Source organism: Eretmochelys imbricata, chromosome 1, assembly GCF_965152235.1.
Source record: "Eretmochelys imbricata isolate rEreImb1 chromosome 1, rEreImb1.hap1, whole genome shotgun sequence".
Taxonomy (NCBI): domain Eukaryota; kingdom Metazoa; phylum Chordata; order Testudines; family Cheloniidae; genus Eretmochelys; species Eretmochelys imbricata.
The window spans coordinates 6,970,677-6,988,753 of record NC_135572.1 but is presented as its reverse complement, the minus strand read 5'-3'; the positions used below and the strand labels follow the sequence as shown (position 1 = coordinate 6,988,753).

The following is an 18,077-nucleotide window of genomic DNA, read 5'->3' as shown; positions in this document are numbered from 1 at the left end:
GTTCTCATGTTCTAAGATCACAGTGGTAAAATCATACTGTGCTCAAGTAGGCTGCAGAACTTAGCAGGATCCAAAGAGGGACTGAGTAACCAGAAAATCCAATTACAGTAGACAGGATTGTTTTAGAAAGGTTTTGGAGATTTACACCACAAAATATGTCTAACTAGTGGGTGTCAGGGGGAAACTCCCTGGGAGCAGTTTATCTCATAGCTGCCTATTTCAGGGCTTCTTCCATCTTCCTCTGAAGCATCTGGACATGGCCACTGGTTACTGGGGGAGATGGACTACAAGTCTGATCCAGTCTGATTAATCTGATTTGCTTATCTACCCTGAGCTCTGGGAGTCTGTAAACGTGCACTGAGAGCAGAATGATTTCTTGCTAAATATCATCTAATCTCCTCTTATTTTTCTTTTAGGAAGGGCATTTCAGAATTCCTTGCACCTGCCCAGTACAATATGTCTGCTGTCAATGATACCAAATTAAATTCTGTAATATTCCTTCTCACCGGGCTACCGTGTAATGGAGATGCACATCTCTGGATTTCTATCCCCTTCTGCTTCATGTATGTTATTTCAGTAGTAGGAAATTCAGTCATTCTGTTCATTGTAAAAACAGATCCAAGCCTCCATGAGCCCATGTACATTTTCCTTTCCATGTTGGCCATCACAGACCTTGGCATTTCGATAACCACCATACCGACGATACTGGGCATATATTTGTTTAACTCTAGGGAGATCAGCCTCGATGCCTGTTTAGCCCAGCTGTTCTTCATCCACTTGCTTCAGTGCATTGAATCCTCAGTGCTGTTGCTGATGGCCTTTGACCGATTCATTGCAATCCATAACCCACTAAGGTATGCTTCCATCTTAACCCCACCGAGAATAGCCAAAATGGGACTGGTGGCTGTGCTAAGAGCGATGGTCATAATACTTCCACTTCCCTTTCTCCTGAAACAGTTCCGATACTCTCGAGCCAATGTACTTTCCCATTCTTACTGCCTGTACCCGGAGGTCATGAAGATGGCTTGTTCGGATATCACAGTCAACAGCATCTATGGATTGTTTACTAAACTCTTAACAATGGGGCTGGACTCGCTGCTCATCTTCCTCTCCTATGTGATGATCCTCAAAACAGTGCTGAGCATCGTGTCCCACGTGGAGTGCCTGAGGGCCCTGAACACCTGCGTCTCCCACCTCTGCGCTGTCCTGCTCTTCTACACACCAGAGATCAGCTTGTCTGTGATACACAGATTTGGGAAGGGCTCTTCTCCCTTACTTCAGATTCTCCTGGGCTACATCTCCCTGCTTCTCCCACTGCTTATGAACCCAATTGTGTACAGCGTGAAAAGCAAACACTTGCGTGTGAGGATAATCAGGGTGTTCATCAAGTGAAGGGTCAGTTCACCACCTGGCTCCGGTGACATGGGAGACGAAAAGCATGGGCCAACTAGTCTACCCTGCACCCTTACATCCGAGATGACATGAGCTTCTGATCTCAACTCTGCAGACCGGTTCAGATGGGATCTAAGGCTTGTGAGCAGAGACAGGGATGCTGAGGGAGGACAGGGCCCTCGGGGAGGGAGACCAAGGCAGGCAGCAGCATTTACAAAGTGACTGTTTGTGGAGAGCCAGGGGATCGGTGGGATGTTGGCCCACAAAGAGCCGTTTTGGTGGCTGCTCCGACCTCACAATTCATGTCAATAGTCAATAAGGAGAAGGGGTGTGGATGCTGTTTCCCATTACACATGGCCTGTCCCTGTCCCGTCTCTGGCTAAACATCCAATGGCTATGAAAAAAGCTGCACAGCTGTTCTACAGTCACAGTCCTGGCCCTTCCTGAGAGCTCTGGGTGCAGCATGACCCGTGGGTGCTGCACCAGCTGGGAACAGGGGCTATTCAAAGGGCACGGACACTCAGTCTTCCCCTGCACACTCAGGCAGCTGCTAGTGACTGTGTGGTGTCAGAGACATGATCAGTGCTGGAGCACAAGGAGAAGCCATTCAGGCAACCCCTCCAATAATGGCTTTTTACACAGTGCACCTGCTCAGCCCACTCCCCACTGAGGCAGGGCAGAACTGCATGTGTGAGTAACAGTCGGACACACAGGAGTCCTGGTAAGAGACTCAGGCCTAGGTTCCCTCCCCATCTGCTCCATTTGTGCTGCCCCAGCAATGCAAAACTGTAGAAAATGGCCTCAACTCAGACCCAGCTAGCTCCTATACAAACCCAGACCATTCAGTATAGGGTGACCACCTTTTCAAAAGGCAAAAGCAGGCCACAGGCCAGGAGCCCCATCCCCTTGGTGACCCCACCCCTGCCCTGCTTCCTCCCCTTGATGGCCCCACTCTCTGCTCCTCCTCTTCCACCAAGGTTTCCCCCCAACCCGCGTCTAGGCCAGAAGCCAGAGCCGGGCCATGGAAATTGTTGCTCAGGGAGCTAGAGCCCCTGTGAGGAGCCCCATATTCTCCACCTGCCCTGGGCAGGGGACTTGGGAGACAAGAGAATGCCCCAGCCTATGTGTCTGCCCATCAGGATGCATCTCCAGAGAAGATGGAGTGTCCGGAAATCCTCACAGCAGTCTGCGCTCCCGGAGTAGCTGTAACCCCGCTTTTGTGGGTCACAACTGCAAGTACCAAATTCAGGACAAACTGCTGAGAAATAAGGCAGACAGACCCCAAAACTGGTGATTATTCTCCCATGTGATATACTGAACCAGGAAAACAAAGTTAACTTCTGTTTCACCACACTGGCTAACAAGTCATAAAAGCAGGTTCCTTAGATAATTCAGTCCTTATATCCCCATCAAAACACTAGATTTAAAGATGTGTGTTTTTTTAAAAACAATTTAATGTAATGACAGGTGCTTCTGATCCCAATGGACCAGCCGCACACCCAGGTCAACATATAACTCAGATCTTACCCAAAAATCATGGTGATGCCAATCCTTTGGTATCTAAAGTCTAAAGGTTTATTTACAAACAGAAAGAAAGGTGAGAGTTAAAATTGGTTAAAGGAGTCAAATACGTACACTACATGGGAAGTTCTTATTTCAGGCTTGTAGCAGTGTTGGAATAAGCTGTTGCCTTGATAAGTCTCTGGTTGCTTCCAAATCATTGGAAGGACCTCAGTCCATTGGTTAGAATGCTCCCATTAGTATAAGTTTATAGTCTAGAGGTTTGAGCAGGAAAGAAGCAAACTGGAGGTGTTTCCTTTTATAGCCTTTTATAGCATCTGATATTTGGAGGAAAACCCACTGATTCAAACAAAGCCCTCAGCACAGCTAGTGGAGAATGACAGGTGAAAATTTGGGGTTTGGAATCACATTTGCAAGTCACATCTCCATCCGTAATTTTGCTTAGTCACAGCACGAAATCATTACCCACACCCTGACAGTACGTTTGCAGGACAGTCCATTCATTGTAGATGGGCGTCTCCCAGGGTCCATTTTCAGTTAAGTATGTCTTGATGAGCCGCTAATTTGAATATTCCCTCCAAAAATTGCAAGCTAATTACTTTGTGGGCATTACCCCAGGAGCAAACATTTGAAATCCAGGTATAGAGACAATAGTCATACCTTCAAATACAAAAATGATACATGCAGACAGAAAGCACAACCATAACGAGAAAATCATAAACTTCCCCAAGGTACAAATTAATTTTACCCTTTGCCCTTGGATTTCCATTGCCACCACCAAACTTTATCTGGGTTTAATGGGAATTGTAGTTTGGACATGTCTTTCCCCCCCAAATCCTCCCAACCCTTGCACCCCACTTCCTGGGGAAGGTTTGGTAAAAATCCTCACCAATTTGCATAGGTGACCACAGACCCAAACCCTTGGATCTGAGAACAATGAAAAAAGCATTCAGTTTTCTTACAAGAAGACTTTTAATAGAAGTAAAGGAATCACCTCTGTAAAATCAGGATGGTAGATACCTTACAGGGTAATTAGATTCAAAACATACAGAATCCCTCTAGGCAAAACCTTAAGTTACAAAAAGGACACACAGACAGGGATAGTCATTCTGTTCAGCACAGCTCTTTTCTCAGCCATTTAAAGAAATCATAATGTAAAACATACCTAGCTAGATTACTTACTAAAAGTTCTAAGACTCCATGCCTGTTCTGTCCCTGGCAAAAGCAGCATACAGACAGCCCCAGACCCTTTGTTTTTCTCCCTCCTCCCAGCTTTTGAAAGTATCTTGTCTCCTCATTGGTCATTTTGGTCAGGTGCCAGCGAGGTTACCTTTAGCTTCTTAACCCTTTACAGGTGAGAGGAGCATTCCCCTGGCCAGGAGGGATTTTAAAGGGGTTTACCCTTCCCTTTATATTTATGACAGGGGCTCAGGGGAAAACGGTTTGCAGGAAGTCGGAAGCAATGCAGACACCACCAACAAGGGTGCTAGGGTGTTCCTGAGCAATGGAGGAGGGAGAAGTTGGAGGGTAGGAGACCTTGTGTTTTGGAGAAGACTGAATAAATGTGACCCCACAAAAGGAACCCTTGTTTTAAATATTCCAGGCTCAGAGTAAGTCATTGCAAGGACCTTAGAGGGAAGGGCAGGGTGCCTGCAGGGCCACCTCAAGGCACAAAGGAGCACTCTGGTGTGGCCCCCATCTGCAGGGACATGGCCAGAGTGTGCTGTGCTCTTGGAAGCCATTAAAATCAGGTGGAGGTCAGCCCAGCCCCCAGGCTGCTCTAACTTCCACTGAGGCCAGGAGAGAACAGGCCAGCACATCAAACCACTGTAACTGGCTCCATGACATCCCTGCTCTCTGCAGCATGGCAGGGAGGGGGTGCTCTGCAGGTGCATCAGAGAAGCCATCTGGGCCTGTCAACAATCAGACGGCTGGAAGGCTGGTCCTGTGGTCTGGGCACTGCTCTGTGACTCAAAATAGCTGGGTTTAATTCCCCCCATGGGCAAACCATTGGCTGTCTCTGGTGGATAATATCCCGGCCCTGCCTCACAGTGATGGCAGGAGGATAAATATATTCAAGGTGCTCAGATAGTCTAAGATCAGGGCTGAGTCAGGGTTCCAGAGAGCAAGGCCCCTGACATTTGTTTTTAAAAGGCCTCTGACCACAGCCTCCTGTGACAGGTGGCTTCTGGGATCCCCGTGATTACAGCACCTTATTTGTGGCAGAAATACCAGATTTCAGGGGTGACAGTGAAATGCATGTGGAAGTCAAATGCATATGGAAATTCATTTCACATATTAAGGTAGTCTATTACTTTCTGACTGTCTGTGATCTGTTTTTGGAAAACCTTCATTCTCCTGTTATGTGTTATTCCTATTGCTCAGATGAAATACTACTTTCTTTGAAGAAAGCTGTGTTAGGGGGCTTATTCCTTCACTCTCCCACATCCCTGGTCCTTCTCGCGTGAACAGAGAGCAACAATACCCGAAGTCCGAAGGTGCAAACAATTCAATGTTTATGGGGGTGAACTTCCAGCAAGTTTAAATGCAAGTTCCTTTTTCCTTATTTTCGAATCCCAACTTACTTCCTCTTAGCCCCTAATTTCTATAGTAATATTCTTAGCTATACCTTAACCAATCCTTTTACTGAAATTTACCTAACCAATCCTAACATATTGTAACATGATTAGCTAAGCAATTATATCTCACCACCTTAATTAGTTTACACCCAGCAAAATGAATTATACAGCAGACAGAAACAATCACAGAACCAGACAGAGACCATGCAAATAAACAATAGCAACTACATCTATAAAGACATAAGGGTTTCCCAGCTGTGTCTATTGATAAGTGAGTTCTTACCAGACAGAAAACTACCAACCTAAATTTCCTTTTACATCTTCCAGGCTCTTCCCTTTCTCTGGAGGTGTTAGATCGGATCACCTTCCTAACAGCCCCAGATTGACTAGTTTGGAATGTGAGGAGGTGACCAGTCGCTTCCCAGCTTATGGCTGCCTCTGCTGCTTAGCCAAAGGCCTTAGCGTAAGAACAGGGCCTCAGACTGTCACAGTGAGAGAAGGCCCTTACACAGATTCTTTCTTGTGTACCTCTATTACTAGCTAAATGATAAACATATACCTACATTCTTAAAGTGTAGGCGTTTACAGGCAGGCCTGAATATCTATATCCTAACAGGCTGGCTGGTCACTCTCCTCACCACTAGTCACAGACTCCTAGAGGGAAGAAACACAAGGGCCAAACCCATTCGGACCTGCAGGGTAAGCAGAGTCCACCCGCAGTGTGCAGTAGGCCAGGGGCCAGTTCAAGGGTGGGAGGATCTCTGGATTTCACAGCCTGACAGGGCGGTTATGAGGCCAGACATGTGGCCCTTAGGGGACAGAGAGGCAGGAGGGTCTGTAATTCTGAGGGGTATCTACATGGCAGAAATGCTGGAGTCCTCAGCCAGTCAGAAAACAGAAATATGACCTATCATACGTGGTACCACAGAGCAACACAGCTCTCATTTCCAGGAGCAAATAAACCTGAGCTCTCACAACCCCTGCCAAGATCAGGCCCAGAGCACACAGCACCTCCAGAAATGGGAGCCCATGAGAAATCCTGACTCGTGGCATCAGGGTTTTAACACTCCAAGCTCACTTTGAATCTCAGATTTCTGTGTAGGCTGAACAGCCCAATGTAGAGCTGCACAGAACATCTGCAAATGGAAACAGCTTGCAGCCTTTCCCCTTCACTTTACATTTTAAAGATAGCAAAAGCTGCCAACGTACCCAATTCCTGCTAGAAGGGGAACCGCTGACACCAGACGTCTTTACCCTAAAGGACAAAGAGTTATCAGAGTGGCTGCATCAGCAGCAAGCAGAATCTGTTGAGATAGGGAGGCATTTTATGAACCATTCCTGCACATTTTCTTGGGGGAAACTAGGCCATCAGGGAAGCTCAGCTGCTTGGCTTAGTGTGCACCATTTTTGACTCCCATCACAGATGATGGCAAACTGCAGGAGGCCAAATCACAGGGGATGCGCAGTGATGCTACCCAACAGGACTGCAGCACCAGCCCTGCTGCAGGCTCTATTCCTGGAATTCGGGCTTGTCATCACTCTTCTTATGTCCCCTGTTAATCACAAGGCTACCTCAAGGGCAGCCGAGTGGTAACCATGATGCTGTCACAGCTGTGATCGTTCTTAAATTAAATAATGAAGAAGAAGAATATTTGACCAGATTTCTCTCTGGCAGTCCCCTTTCCTGCATTACAGGGAAGAGAGATTGCACAGGTTCAGTGTGCATTGTGTGAAAAAGTACTTTCTTTTCTTTGTTTTAAACCTTCTGCCTATTAACTTCTTTGTGTGACCGCTGGTTCTAGTGAAGGGGTAATAACACTTCCCTATTCTTTTTCTGCACACCACTCATGAATTTATAGATCTCTACCCTATCCCCCTGAGTCATCCATTTTCCAAGCTGAAAAGTCTCAGTCTTTTTAGTCTCTCTTCATCTGGAAGCTGTTCTATACCCCTAAACATTTTTGTCATCCTTCTTTGTACTTTTTCCACTTCAAATATATCTTTGTTTGAGATGGGGTGACCAGAATTGCATGTGATGTTCAAGGTGTGGATATACCATATATGTATATAGAGGCAAGATGATATTTTCTCTCTCATTAACTATCCCTTTATTAATGATTCCAAATTAGGGCTGAGTGTGGAGGCCCAATTTAGGGACACTAGCCCCCAAGGTCCAATTCCTTCTGCCTGAGGCACTGTTACCCGGGGTTCTTTTAACCCAAAGCTCTTGGTAACTTTTACTCTGTGCGAGGTGGTGTCAGGAAATAAATCAGGGGAAACACAACCATCTGACAGATAGATGGCTGGCACAAACATGGCAACACAAGAGTGCTTTCACTTATAGCTAAACTTTACTTAGGCTCAAGCACTTACACAGGTTAGTAAAACACCCCCAATCCTTGATAATTACCTAAACTGAGTGTGGCTCTCAAATGGCACAGTGGAACCTTCCAGTGGACAAATCTTCCGCCTGCCAGTGGGGACCACAAGATGCGTCCAGAGGGAGAGTCCTGAAGAAACCCTCCTGAAGAGTCCACCTAACTCACACTTTCTCCTCGAATTTATACATTAGTAATACAATGACATGTCACTTAAAGAAAATGTGTTAAGTAAGCAGTTTCAAAGGTCAAGCAAGGGGTTTCCTTCAGGTCATCGATTAACCACGTGTGTTTTTTTCAAAGTTTGCATGCCTTGAGGCCCCTAAAATGCATGTGTCAGGGTTCCCCCCCACTCTGAACTCTGGGGTGCACATGTGGGGACCTGCATGAAAGACCCCCTAAGCTTATAGTCTACTAGCTTAGGTTAAAACTTCCCCAAGGCACAGATTTCTTTCCTTGTCCTTGGACAGTACTGCTGCCACCACCAAGTGATTTACACAAAAAATCAGGGAAGGGTCACTTGGAATCCATACCCCCACCCCAAATCCCCCCAAACGCCTTCACCTCATTTCCTGGGGAGGCTTGAGAATAAACTACCAATCAATTGCCTTAGCAATTAGAATACAGACCAGACCATTTGTCTTCAGGACACTGAAGTCAATCAGGTTCTTAAAAGAAGAACTTTATTTAGAAAGAAAAAAATAAAAGAATCACACCTGCAAAATCAGGATGTACCTTACAGGATAGTAAGAAGATTTAAAACACAGAGGATTCCCAACTGGGCTCAGCTTCACAGTTACAAAAACAGGAATAAAACTGCCTCTAGCATAGGAAAATTCACAAGCTAAAACAAAAGATAACCTTATGCATTGCCTTGCCCTACTTAAAATTTCTGTGAATTTAGATGGATTATTGGAGGTATATTTTCAGGAGATGTTGTGCCTGCTTGGCTTCTCCCTCTGTCCGGAGAGAGACAACAAAGAGAGAGCATAAACAAAACCTTCCCCCCAGATTTGAAAGTATGTTCTTTCTTCATTGGTCCTTCTGGTCAGGTGCCAACTAGTTTATCTGAAGTACTTAAACCCTTAAAGGTAAGGCAATTGAGTATAGCTGCCAAGGAGGGATTTTATGCTACCCTTCTCTCTATATTGATGACAAATGTATCAGTAATTTCAACACAATTCTTATCAGGAAGGACAAGGGGTGGGGGAGGGGAAGCTGTCCTTTCTGTGGCACCCAAAAACCCACTCCCCTCCTGCCTTGGTTAAGCTGAGGCTGTTGCATGGCCACTTTACGGCCTGCTGACTTGGCTGCTTTTACCAATAAGCCATAGCGGTTTCACACACTTTACTGGTTCACCAAAATCTCCCCATACAGCATTAACTCCTGTGGCTGGAGCCCCGAGCTCCACCCACCCGTGCGTGGTTGCAGGAGCCCTGGGTTGGTCGGAGCCCTCCCAGCCACACTGCACCTCCCCTCCTGAGATCTCAAGCAGCCCCATAGGAAAGGTTTGTCTCTTCCCAATGAACCTGGGGTTGTTATATGGGCCATGAAGGTTCCAGGGAACCTGAGGAGGCAGCGGTGACAATGACCCCATATTCATCATTGTAGTATTATTATGATATGATTATGACATAATTATGATGCAGCTTGAACAAAATGTGTCTTGTGAAGGGTCTATGGAAAAGTTATGATTTGCACAAAATGACGATCCTATTTGTATACATGTATATTTTTGTATATGAAGTTATGAATAGTGACTATATATCTGTATTTAAAAAGTCAGTACACCTGGGTGGCACCCACTAGGCAAAATGCTTCCAGTCCAGACAGCTGGTTGTGAAAGGCTTATTCAGGGTAATGGGCCATTAGAAGAAACTATAAGCCCTAGGAAAAGTTTATCTCCCACCTGCTGAGCCTTCCTGAAAATGCTCAAGACAGCCTATGGCTAATAACGAGGAGTCCTTGTGGCACCTTAGAGACGAGCAAATTGATTTGGGCATAAGCTTCAATGGACTATAACCCACTTCATCTGATACAGACTAACACGGCTCCCCTCTGAAACCTATGGATAATGGCTGCTATGTGTAGCCAATGATTTTAGTTTAGTATTAATTTATCGTGTAATGTTCTGATTAATCAATATGTTTTATTACATATGTTTGCTGTATGTTAATTAAAGTTGATTTCTAGATTTATAACTGTATAATATTAATCAGTTTTAAGAGGAACTCTCTAGGAGACATAAGTAAGACAAGCTGAAATGCAAAAGCCTGTATGCCGAGGCCTGCAAGACTGTAGCTCAGTTATTTTGGGCCTTGAAAAGAAGAAACGATGGCGCAAGTCGATGACCGAGAAATAACCCAAAAGATGGTGGGAAAGAGGTAATATTGCACATGTATAGCTGGGAAATTTAAATTTAAATAATAAAATGCTGTAACAACAAATATTGTCTCTAACATGTGCCCTAACCACAGGGCAAATGTGTTACAGCAATGTTGAAAAACAACTACCCAGACTATAGAATTCAGGATTCCTCATGTTTCAAGGGCCACTAACCAATAAAAAAGAGAGGGTTAACATTTTCATATGTATGCATAGAGCATAGGTATAAACAAACTCACAGTACAAAAAAGGGTGTCTAGAGCAGGAAAACTGTTCTTCTTATGGGAAATTCCAGCAGGAACCACTCCCATATCCACGGTCAATCCGTGAGAGAGCGGGCAGACTCTAACATCATCTTCGAGGATGTATGTGTTATTTGCCTATGGTTTCACGTGTTGCTATGAAGTTTAAATCTAAACAAACTTAAAAGTCTAGGTGCCAGAGCCTAACCCACTGAAATATGATTAGCATTAAATAAAATAAAAGGTTACAGATTTGCTGTGCAACGTGGGGCCCCAGAGAACACATGAAACCAATAAGAAACAAAAGTCTGAGGAAAAATATAGAGAGATTAGAAGTCATAATGAACTAAATGGGAGACTTCCTGCTTTCACTTACACTTGCTTGCATTTTATGTTTTGTTTGTCTGTCTGTGTGATGTTTAAGAATGGAGCTCAGGGGAAAGAAATAGAAAAAAATTCTGTTGTGTAAAAGGATCCTAGCACTCACATATGGGTAGAAACCCTATCAGGCATGGCAGAGTGAGTCAGATGATTTACCAAATTACTCCTCTAGACTACACCACTGATGGAGGATCAAGGAAAACTTTGTGGGGTTACTCTGGTCATTGCCCCTCCTATTGGTGTATTCCAGCTTGTCAAGGTTCCTTCTCCACTCTGAACTCTAGGGTACAGATGTGGGGACCTGCATGAAAGACCCCCTAAGCTTATTCTTACCAGCTTAGGTTAAAAACTTCCTCAAGGTACAAACTTTGCCTTGTCCTTGAACCCTATGCTGCCACCACCAAGCGTGTTAAACAAAGAACAGGGAAAGAGCCCACTTGGAGCTGTCTTCCCCCCAAAATATCCCCCCAAGCCCTACAGCCCCTTTCCTGGGGAAGGCTTGATAAAAATCCTCACCAATTTGCACAGATGAACACAGATCCAAACCCTTGGATCTTAAGAACAATGAAAAAGCAATCAGGTTCTTAAAAGAAGAATTTTAATAGAAGAAAAAGTAAAAGAATCACCTCTGTAAAATCAGGAAGGTAAATACCTTACAGGGTAATCAGATTCAAAACATAGAGAATCCCTCTAGGCAAAACCTTAAGTTACAAAAAGACACAAAAACAGGAATATACATTCCATTCAGCACAGCTTATTTACCAGCCATTTAAACAAAAGAAAAACTAATGCATTTCTAGCTAAATTTCTTACTAACTTTTTACAAGAGTTATGAAGAGGATTCCTGATCTGTTCCCAGCAAAAGCATCACACAGACAGACAAACCCTTTGTTCCCCTTCCCCCCTCCAGCTTTGATAGCATCTTGTCTGCTTCTGGGTCATTTATTCAGGTGCCAGAGAGGTTATCTTAGCTTCTTAACCCTTTACAGGTGAAGGGGTCTTGCATCTGGCCAGGAGGGATTTTTATAGTTCTGTATACAGAAAGGTGTACATTTCCCTTTACATTTAAGACACAGCTGTAAACAGCTGAAGGAGAAGTAAGTACCACAAACCCTTCTCAAATAGAGAAATCCCTATATAATATTTATTAGGAGCAAGGAAGAGACACATTCTATTATTTTTCTAAGAAAAGTATGAAACAGAATAAATTATCTGCACAGGCATTTATTTTAATGGGGGAGGATTCGTTAGAAGACCACGCAGTGGCATCTGGTGAGCCCACAGAGATCCTTGGAACTTAATGTGTTCCCTCTTTGAGAAGGAAAAAATAAAGAAAAAAGCTCAAGAGGTGAAACAAATGGCCATGGGTTGTGTATATATGGCATGTAATATCCGGGGGAGAAGATTTAAAAGACAGGTAGAGCAACTGGAAGAGGCAAGCCAAGCCTTGTCCAGAGAGCAGGAGACTAGTGACACATTGAGAGAACAGCTTAGCAGGACAAGAGAAGTAATTTCCTTACTTCTTGATCAAAGGGACAGTTTGGCAAGAGACCTGGACTTCAACAAGCAACAGCTGCAAAAGGCCGGTAATAAAATCCAGGTGTGATGAGACAGAATGATGGGGCAGGATTTATTTAGGCAAGAAGTGAGAATAGCAGAGCTAGCTCACAGAATATGGGCATTAGAACAAACTTGTGACATTCTGGAGAATATGTATTGTCAGGTAATAGATATTGAAGGTGAAAATGAGCAGATTCCCCAAGCATATGAGGAAAATAATAGTGTGGAGATGGAATTGCCACCTTATATGTTGTAAATATAATTCCAGATGTTCCAGTAGTTATAGCAGAACCTGGGGAAAAACAGCCCACAGAAATCTGAGGAAGAATCTCATCCCTGCTAAGCAGATTGAGAGTCAAACTCAGACAGGAAGAACAACAGAAAACTGAACAAGCTGGAGAGTTAGGAATAGAGGAAGTATCAAACAGAGACACAGACATAGAAGATTCAGGGGGAGAGAATGGAGGATTTGAAGAAGCTGTCAGTAGTGAAGCAAGGAAAAAGCAAGTCATAGAAAGTCTTAATGAAAGTTTTCTTCAAAAATTAAATATTGCAGGTTAAAGCAAGAAATGGAATGAACAGAAATGAGTAGCTGTCATGAGAGTGAGGAGAAAGAGAGACAAAGAATGAATTAGCCAGACATGTCACAAACCTCTCTGCAATTGTGCTGTTTGTTACAAGAAACTCAGGAAAGTGTAGAAGTTGATGTAAAGGCCTGTAAGGAAGCAATTTTAGATAACAGCACTTCTCAGGAAAAACAAAAGTCTTTGCAACCTGAGATTCCAGGAAGTATTTCTGATAACTCTAAATGAACTAAGTCAGAAGGAATAATGAAAAGAACAAGTGACATAACTGATTTTAAATCTGATATGCTCATTGTACCCCAAGCCACCTTAGAGTCAAAACCAGAATCTCCACAGAAACCCATGCCAGTTCCAGACCTTTCTATGGTACAGGCACCTACCCCAGCCCCAAGAAAATGTAAAAGGTTAAGGCAAGATCCTGCACATAAATTATCTACTGTTAAAGTTGCCCAAACTTGGGAGATAAGAATTCCTTTAGAGGAAATGGAACCCAGACTCCCCAATATAACCATGAAGAAGGAGAAAGAATTAATTTCTAAAGTGGAACCAGTCGAATCCAGTTACTCATATCTGTCCAGTAGCCATGTTAGCAAATGTAAAAAACGTAGAAGCCATTTCAAAAATGGTAGGGCCAGTGAAAAAGGGAGATCCAGCGGCTGTCCACCCAGCACACTTGGGAACCGTAGTGAAACTGCTCCAGTTAGCTAATGAGGATTTAGTTTAAATGTTACAGTTAAGTGGACGCAAAGACTTATGGACTACCAGAATTTCAAACAGGGGGAAAATCATTCAGAGACACTGTGTGTCTGTTTGCAAAATAATATGCATCCAGACCAGGCAGAAGTTCCTTTGGTAGTTCATATGAAGCAGCAGGAAGGCAAGACACTGTATGAATTTCATAACAGACTCTCTGCAGCCTGGACATCTAATAAAATGCCTAGAAAGGAAACAGAACCACCATTTATTAATTTGCTTGTTAACCATTCTTTATCAGCATTTCGGGGCAAAGTCAACCCGGGAGCACGCTTCCAGAAGCGCTGGACTTTTTGTCTAAAGCCTATGGCTATATTCAAACTCAACAAAAAGGTTCCAAAAGAACTCACCCTCCTACAGCAGTTGCTCAAGGAGGCTCAGGTAAATCAGTAATCAAAGTAAAAGGCCCACAAACTGTTAGACAAGAACAATCACCTGGTCCAAAAGGGTCAGGTAATAATATTAAAATCAAACCAAACCCAAGAGGGGCCATACCACAAAGTCCCCAAATTCAAAATCCTGTCGGCTTTCCCCCAGCCCTTAGTTTAAAAACTGTTCTACGACCTTTTTAATTTTAAACACCAGCAATCTGGTTCTGTTTTGGTTTAGGTGGAGCCCATCCTTCCTGTAGAGGCTCCCCCTGTCCCAAAAGCTTCCCCAGTTCCTAATAAATCTAAACCCTCCTCCCTACGCCATCATCTCATCCACGCATTGAGTCCCTGCAGTTCTGCCTGTCTAAGTGGCCCTGTGCGTGGAACTGGAAGCATTTCAGAGAATGCTACCATGGAGGTCCTGGACTTCAATCTCTTACCTAGGAGCCTAAATTTGGCCTCCAGGACCTCACTCCTATCCTTCCCCATGTCACTGGTACCTACATGTACCACGACCACCGTCGCCTCCCCAGCACTGCACATAAGCCTATCTAGATGTCTCAAGAGATCCGCAACCTTCACACTAGGCAGGAAGGTCACCATGAGGTTCTCCCAAAGATCGCAAACTCAGCTATCTGTGTTTCTAATGATCAAATTGCCCATTACTAATACCTTTCTCTTCCTAATAACTGGAGTTCCCTCCTGCAGAGAAGTATCCTCAGTGCAAGAGGATACCACAACATCATCTGAGAGGAGGGTCCCAACTGTGGGCTCCTTTCCCTCTGCTCCAGTTGGATGTTCTCCTTCCGTGAGGCTTTCATCTTCCTCAACAACACAGAGGCTGTCAGACTGGGCGTGGGGCCATTCTACTGTGTCCCAGAAAGCCTCATCTCTGTACCTCTCTGTCTCCCTCAGCTCGTCCAGCTTAGCCACCCTGGTTTCCAAAGTCCGTACACAGTCTCTGAGGTCCAGGAGCTCCTTGCATTGAATGCACACATACGCCACCAGCCCACAGGGCAGGTAATCATACATGATGCATTGGGTACAGTAAACTGGGTAGCTCCCGCTCTGTTGCTGGATTTCTGCCTGCTTTATTTTTTCACTCTCGAAGCTTGTTCACTTGTTGGTGATTTGTTTTTATCAAGCAGTGTTTTGAGTGCAAAGAATGTTAGGTGTATCTATCCCCTGCTCACACTCCCCCTGTAAACTCCCTCACCAAACTCCCCTGTTAGCCGTTCCTCTTCGCTAACTCAGAATAACTAGCTAAAAACAGAAATTAAAAGGTAGAGTACCAAAAGTAAAATCCCTGCCAGCTGCATGGGAACTTTTTAAAGACACCATAATAGAGGCTCAACTTAAATGTATATCCCAATTTAAAAAAAACATAGTAAAAGAACCAAAAAAGAGCCACCATGGTTAAACAACAAAGTAAAAGAAGCAGTGAGAGGCAAAAAGACATCCTATAAAAAGTGGAAGATAAATCCAAATGAGGAAAATAGAAAGGAGCATAAACTCTGGCAAATGAAGTGTAAAAATATAATTAGAAAGACCAAAAAAGAAGTTGAAGAAGAGCTAGCCAAAGACTCCAAAAGTAATAGCAAGAACATTTTTAAATACATCAGAAGCAGCAAGCCTGCAAAACAACAAGAGGGGCCACTGGACGATCGAGATGCTAAAGGAGCACTCAAAGACAATAAGGCCATTGCGGAGAAGCTAAATGCATTCTTTCATCGGTATTCACTGTTGAGGATGTTAGGGAGATTCCAAAACCTGAGCCATTCTTTTTGGGTGAGACATCTGAGGAACTGTCCCAAATAGAGGTTTCATTAGAGGACGTTTTGGAACAAATTGAAAAACTAAGCAGTAATAAGTCTCCTGGACCTGATGGCATTCACCCAAGAGTTCTGATGGAACTCAAATGTGAAATTGCAGAAGTATTAACTGCCATCTGTAACCTATCTTTAAATCAGCTTCTGTACCAAATGACTGGAGGATAGTTCATGTGACGCCAATTTTTAAAAAGGGCTCCCAGAGGTGACCCTGGCAACTACAGGCCAGTAAGCCTCACTTCAGTACTGGCCAAATTGGTTGAAACTATCATAAAGAACAAAATTGTCAGATATATAGATGAACATAATTTGTTGGGGAAGAGTCAACATGGTTTTTGTAAAGGGAAGTCATGCCTCACCAATATACTAGAATTCTTTGAGGGGGTCAACAAGCGTGTGGCAAAGGAGATCTAGTGGATATAGTGTATTTAGATTTTCAGAAAGCCCTTGACAAGGTCCCTCAGCAAAGGCTCTTAAGCAAAATAAGCAGTCATGGGATAAGAGGAAAGGTTCTCTCTTTGCCAATCAGTAATGAAATTGCATATGGATCATGGGAAAACAGAATCAAATGTCAAGCTCAATAAGAAGTGAAGCAATATTCATAAACAATCTAAAGCATAAGAATAAGGAAAAATTATAAAGCCAGTATCCAAATTAAGGTTTTGGATAACGTCAAAGTTAATCATACATATTTTAAAGTAGAGGGAAAGGCAATGATAGAGGGGGCACAGGGGGAAGACCACGATTCATAGAACTCCGTGGAATGTCCAGAATTACAGAAAGGCCCTCCTACTCATCTCACTGCCACACCTATGCTAGGGGTATTAATCAACCAAGTACAATTCATGCATAAACTTGTTTTATGCTTTTTATTTACAAGCATGTTTTGAGTAACATGTCTGGGGAAAATCTCAGCTCTGTGTTCAAAGGCTGTTGCATATCTTTCCCGGTGTACAGACACCTGTGCAGTGCAAGAGAGTATAATTTGGGGTTAATACGCCAGCAAGGGGGCAAGGCAGGGAAGCTGGGAAATTGGCTGTTGTCTTCTGCCTGTGTACAATTGGCTTCGGTAAAGCACTCAGGCATCTTAGTTGGGTGTGTGGCACCACCTACTGTCGTGTTGGGTGGAGAGGGCCTGGAGAGGCTGGCTGTGTCACCAGCAAAGCAGAGTCGGATTGGCCAACTCAGCTTCCTGGGTTCATCAGTAATCTCCATTGAGTCCACGGAGATTACAAATGAACCCAGGAAACTAAGTAGCACATTCTGCCTCCTCAGCCACACTAGAATCTACATGGCACATAATAATATGCAAACATTTCCTTGTGTAAACCCCACAACTGGCATCTGGAGGCCACAGCTGCACCAGGGGAGGATTAGCCTGTCCTGGCATTTTATATCCACCACCTCTGGTTCCCAATATTCAACTAGCTTTTCTTTTGACTGCCTCCGCACATTGAGCAGACGCTTTCAGAGAAATATCCACAATGACTCCCAGATCTCTTTTTTGAGTGGCAACAACTAATTTGGAACCATCATTTTGTATGTATAGTTGGAATTTTTTTTCCAATATGCAGTACTTTATATTTGTCAAGCAAAAAAATTTGTTCCCCAGTCACCAAGTTTTCTGAGATCCCTTTGTAACTTATCATATTCTACTTTGGAGTTAAGTATATTGAATAATTTTGTCTCGTCTGCAAATTTTGCCCCCTCATTTTTTACCCCTTTTTCCAGACCATTTATGATCATTCTGTTCTTTACTATAGTTTCAACCAGTTTGCTTTGTACTGAAGCTAGGATTACAGGCCTGTAAGTGACAGGATCACCTCTGGAGCCTTTTTTAAAAATCAGCATCACATTAGCTATTTGCCAGTCCTCTGGTCCAGACGCTGATTTAAGTGATAGGTTACACGCCACAGTTAATTGTTCTGCAGTTTGATATTTGAGTTCCTGCAGAACTCTTGGGTGAATATCATCTGGTCCTAGTGACTTTTACTGTTTAATTTATCAGTTTGTTGTAAAAACTCTGTGATGGGTTGTCCCCCCCGGGGTGCAGTCTGGGAGCCAATGGAACTATTGAGCCTCCTTATCCATTCAGCTGGGCT

At 43.8% G+C, this 18,077-nt stretch overlaps 1 protein-coding gene across 1 annotated transcript; it reads left to right on the top strand.

The window, feature by feature from the left end:
- Positions 1-456: 456 nt before the first annotated feature.
- LOC144279085 (olfactory receptor 51G2-like) lies at positions 457-1,392 on the top strand. Its single transcript, XM_077840527.1, has one exon. The coding sequence runs from the start codon at positions 457-459 to the stop codon at positions 1,390-1,392; it is 936 nt and encodes a 311-aa protein (XP_077696653.1).
- The last annotated feature ends 16,685 nt before the right edge of the window (positions 1,393-18,077 follow it).

Bases quoted from the DNA above. Each gene is read 5' to 3' on its own strand.
- LOC144279085 (XM_077840527.1), top strand. From the start codon at position 457: ATGTCTGCTGTCAATGATACCAAATTAAATTCTGTAATATTCCTTCTC.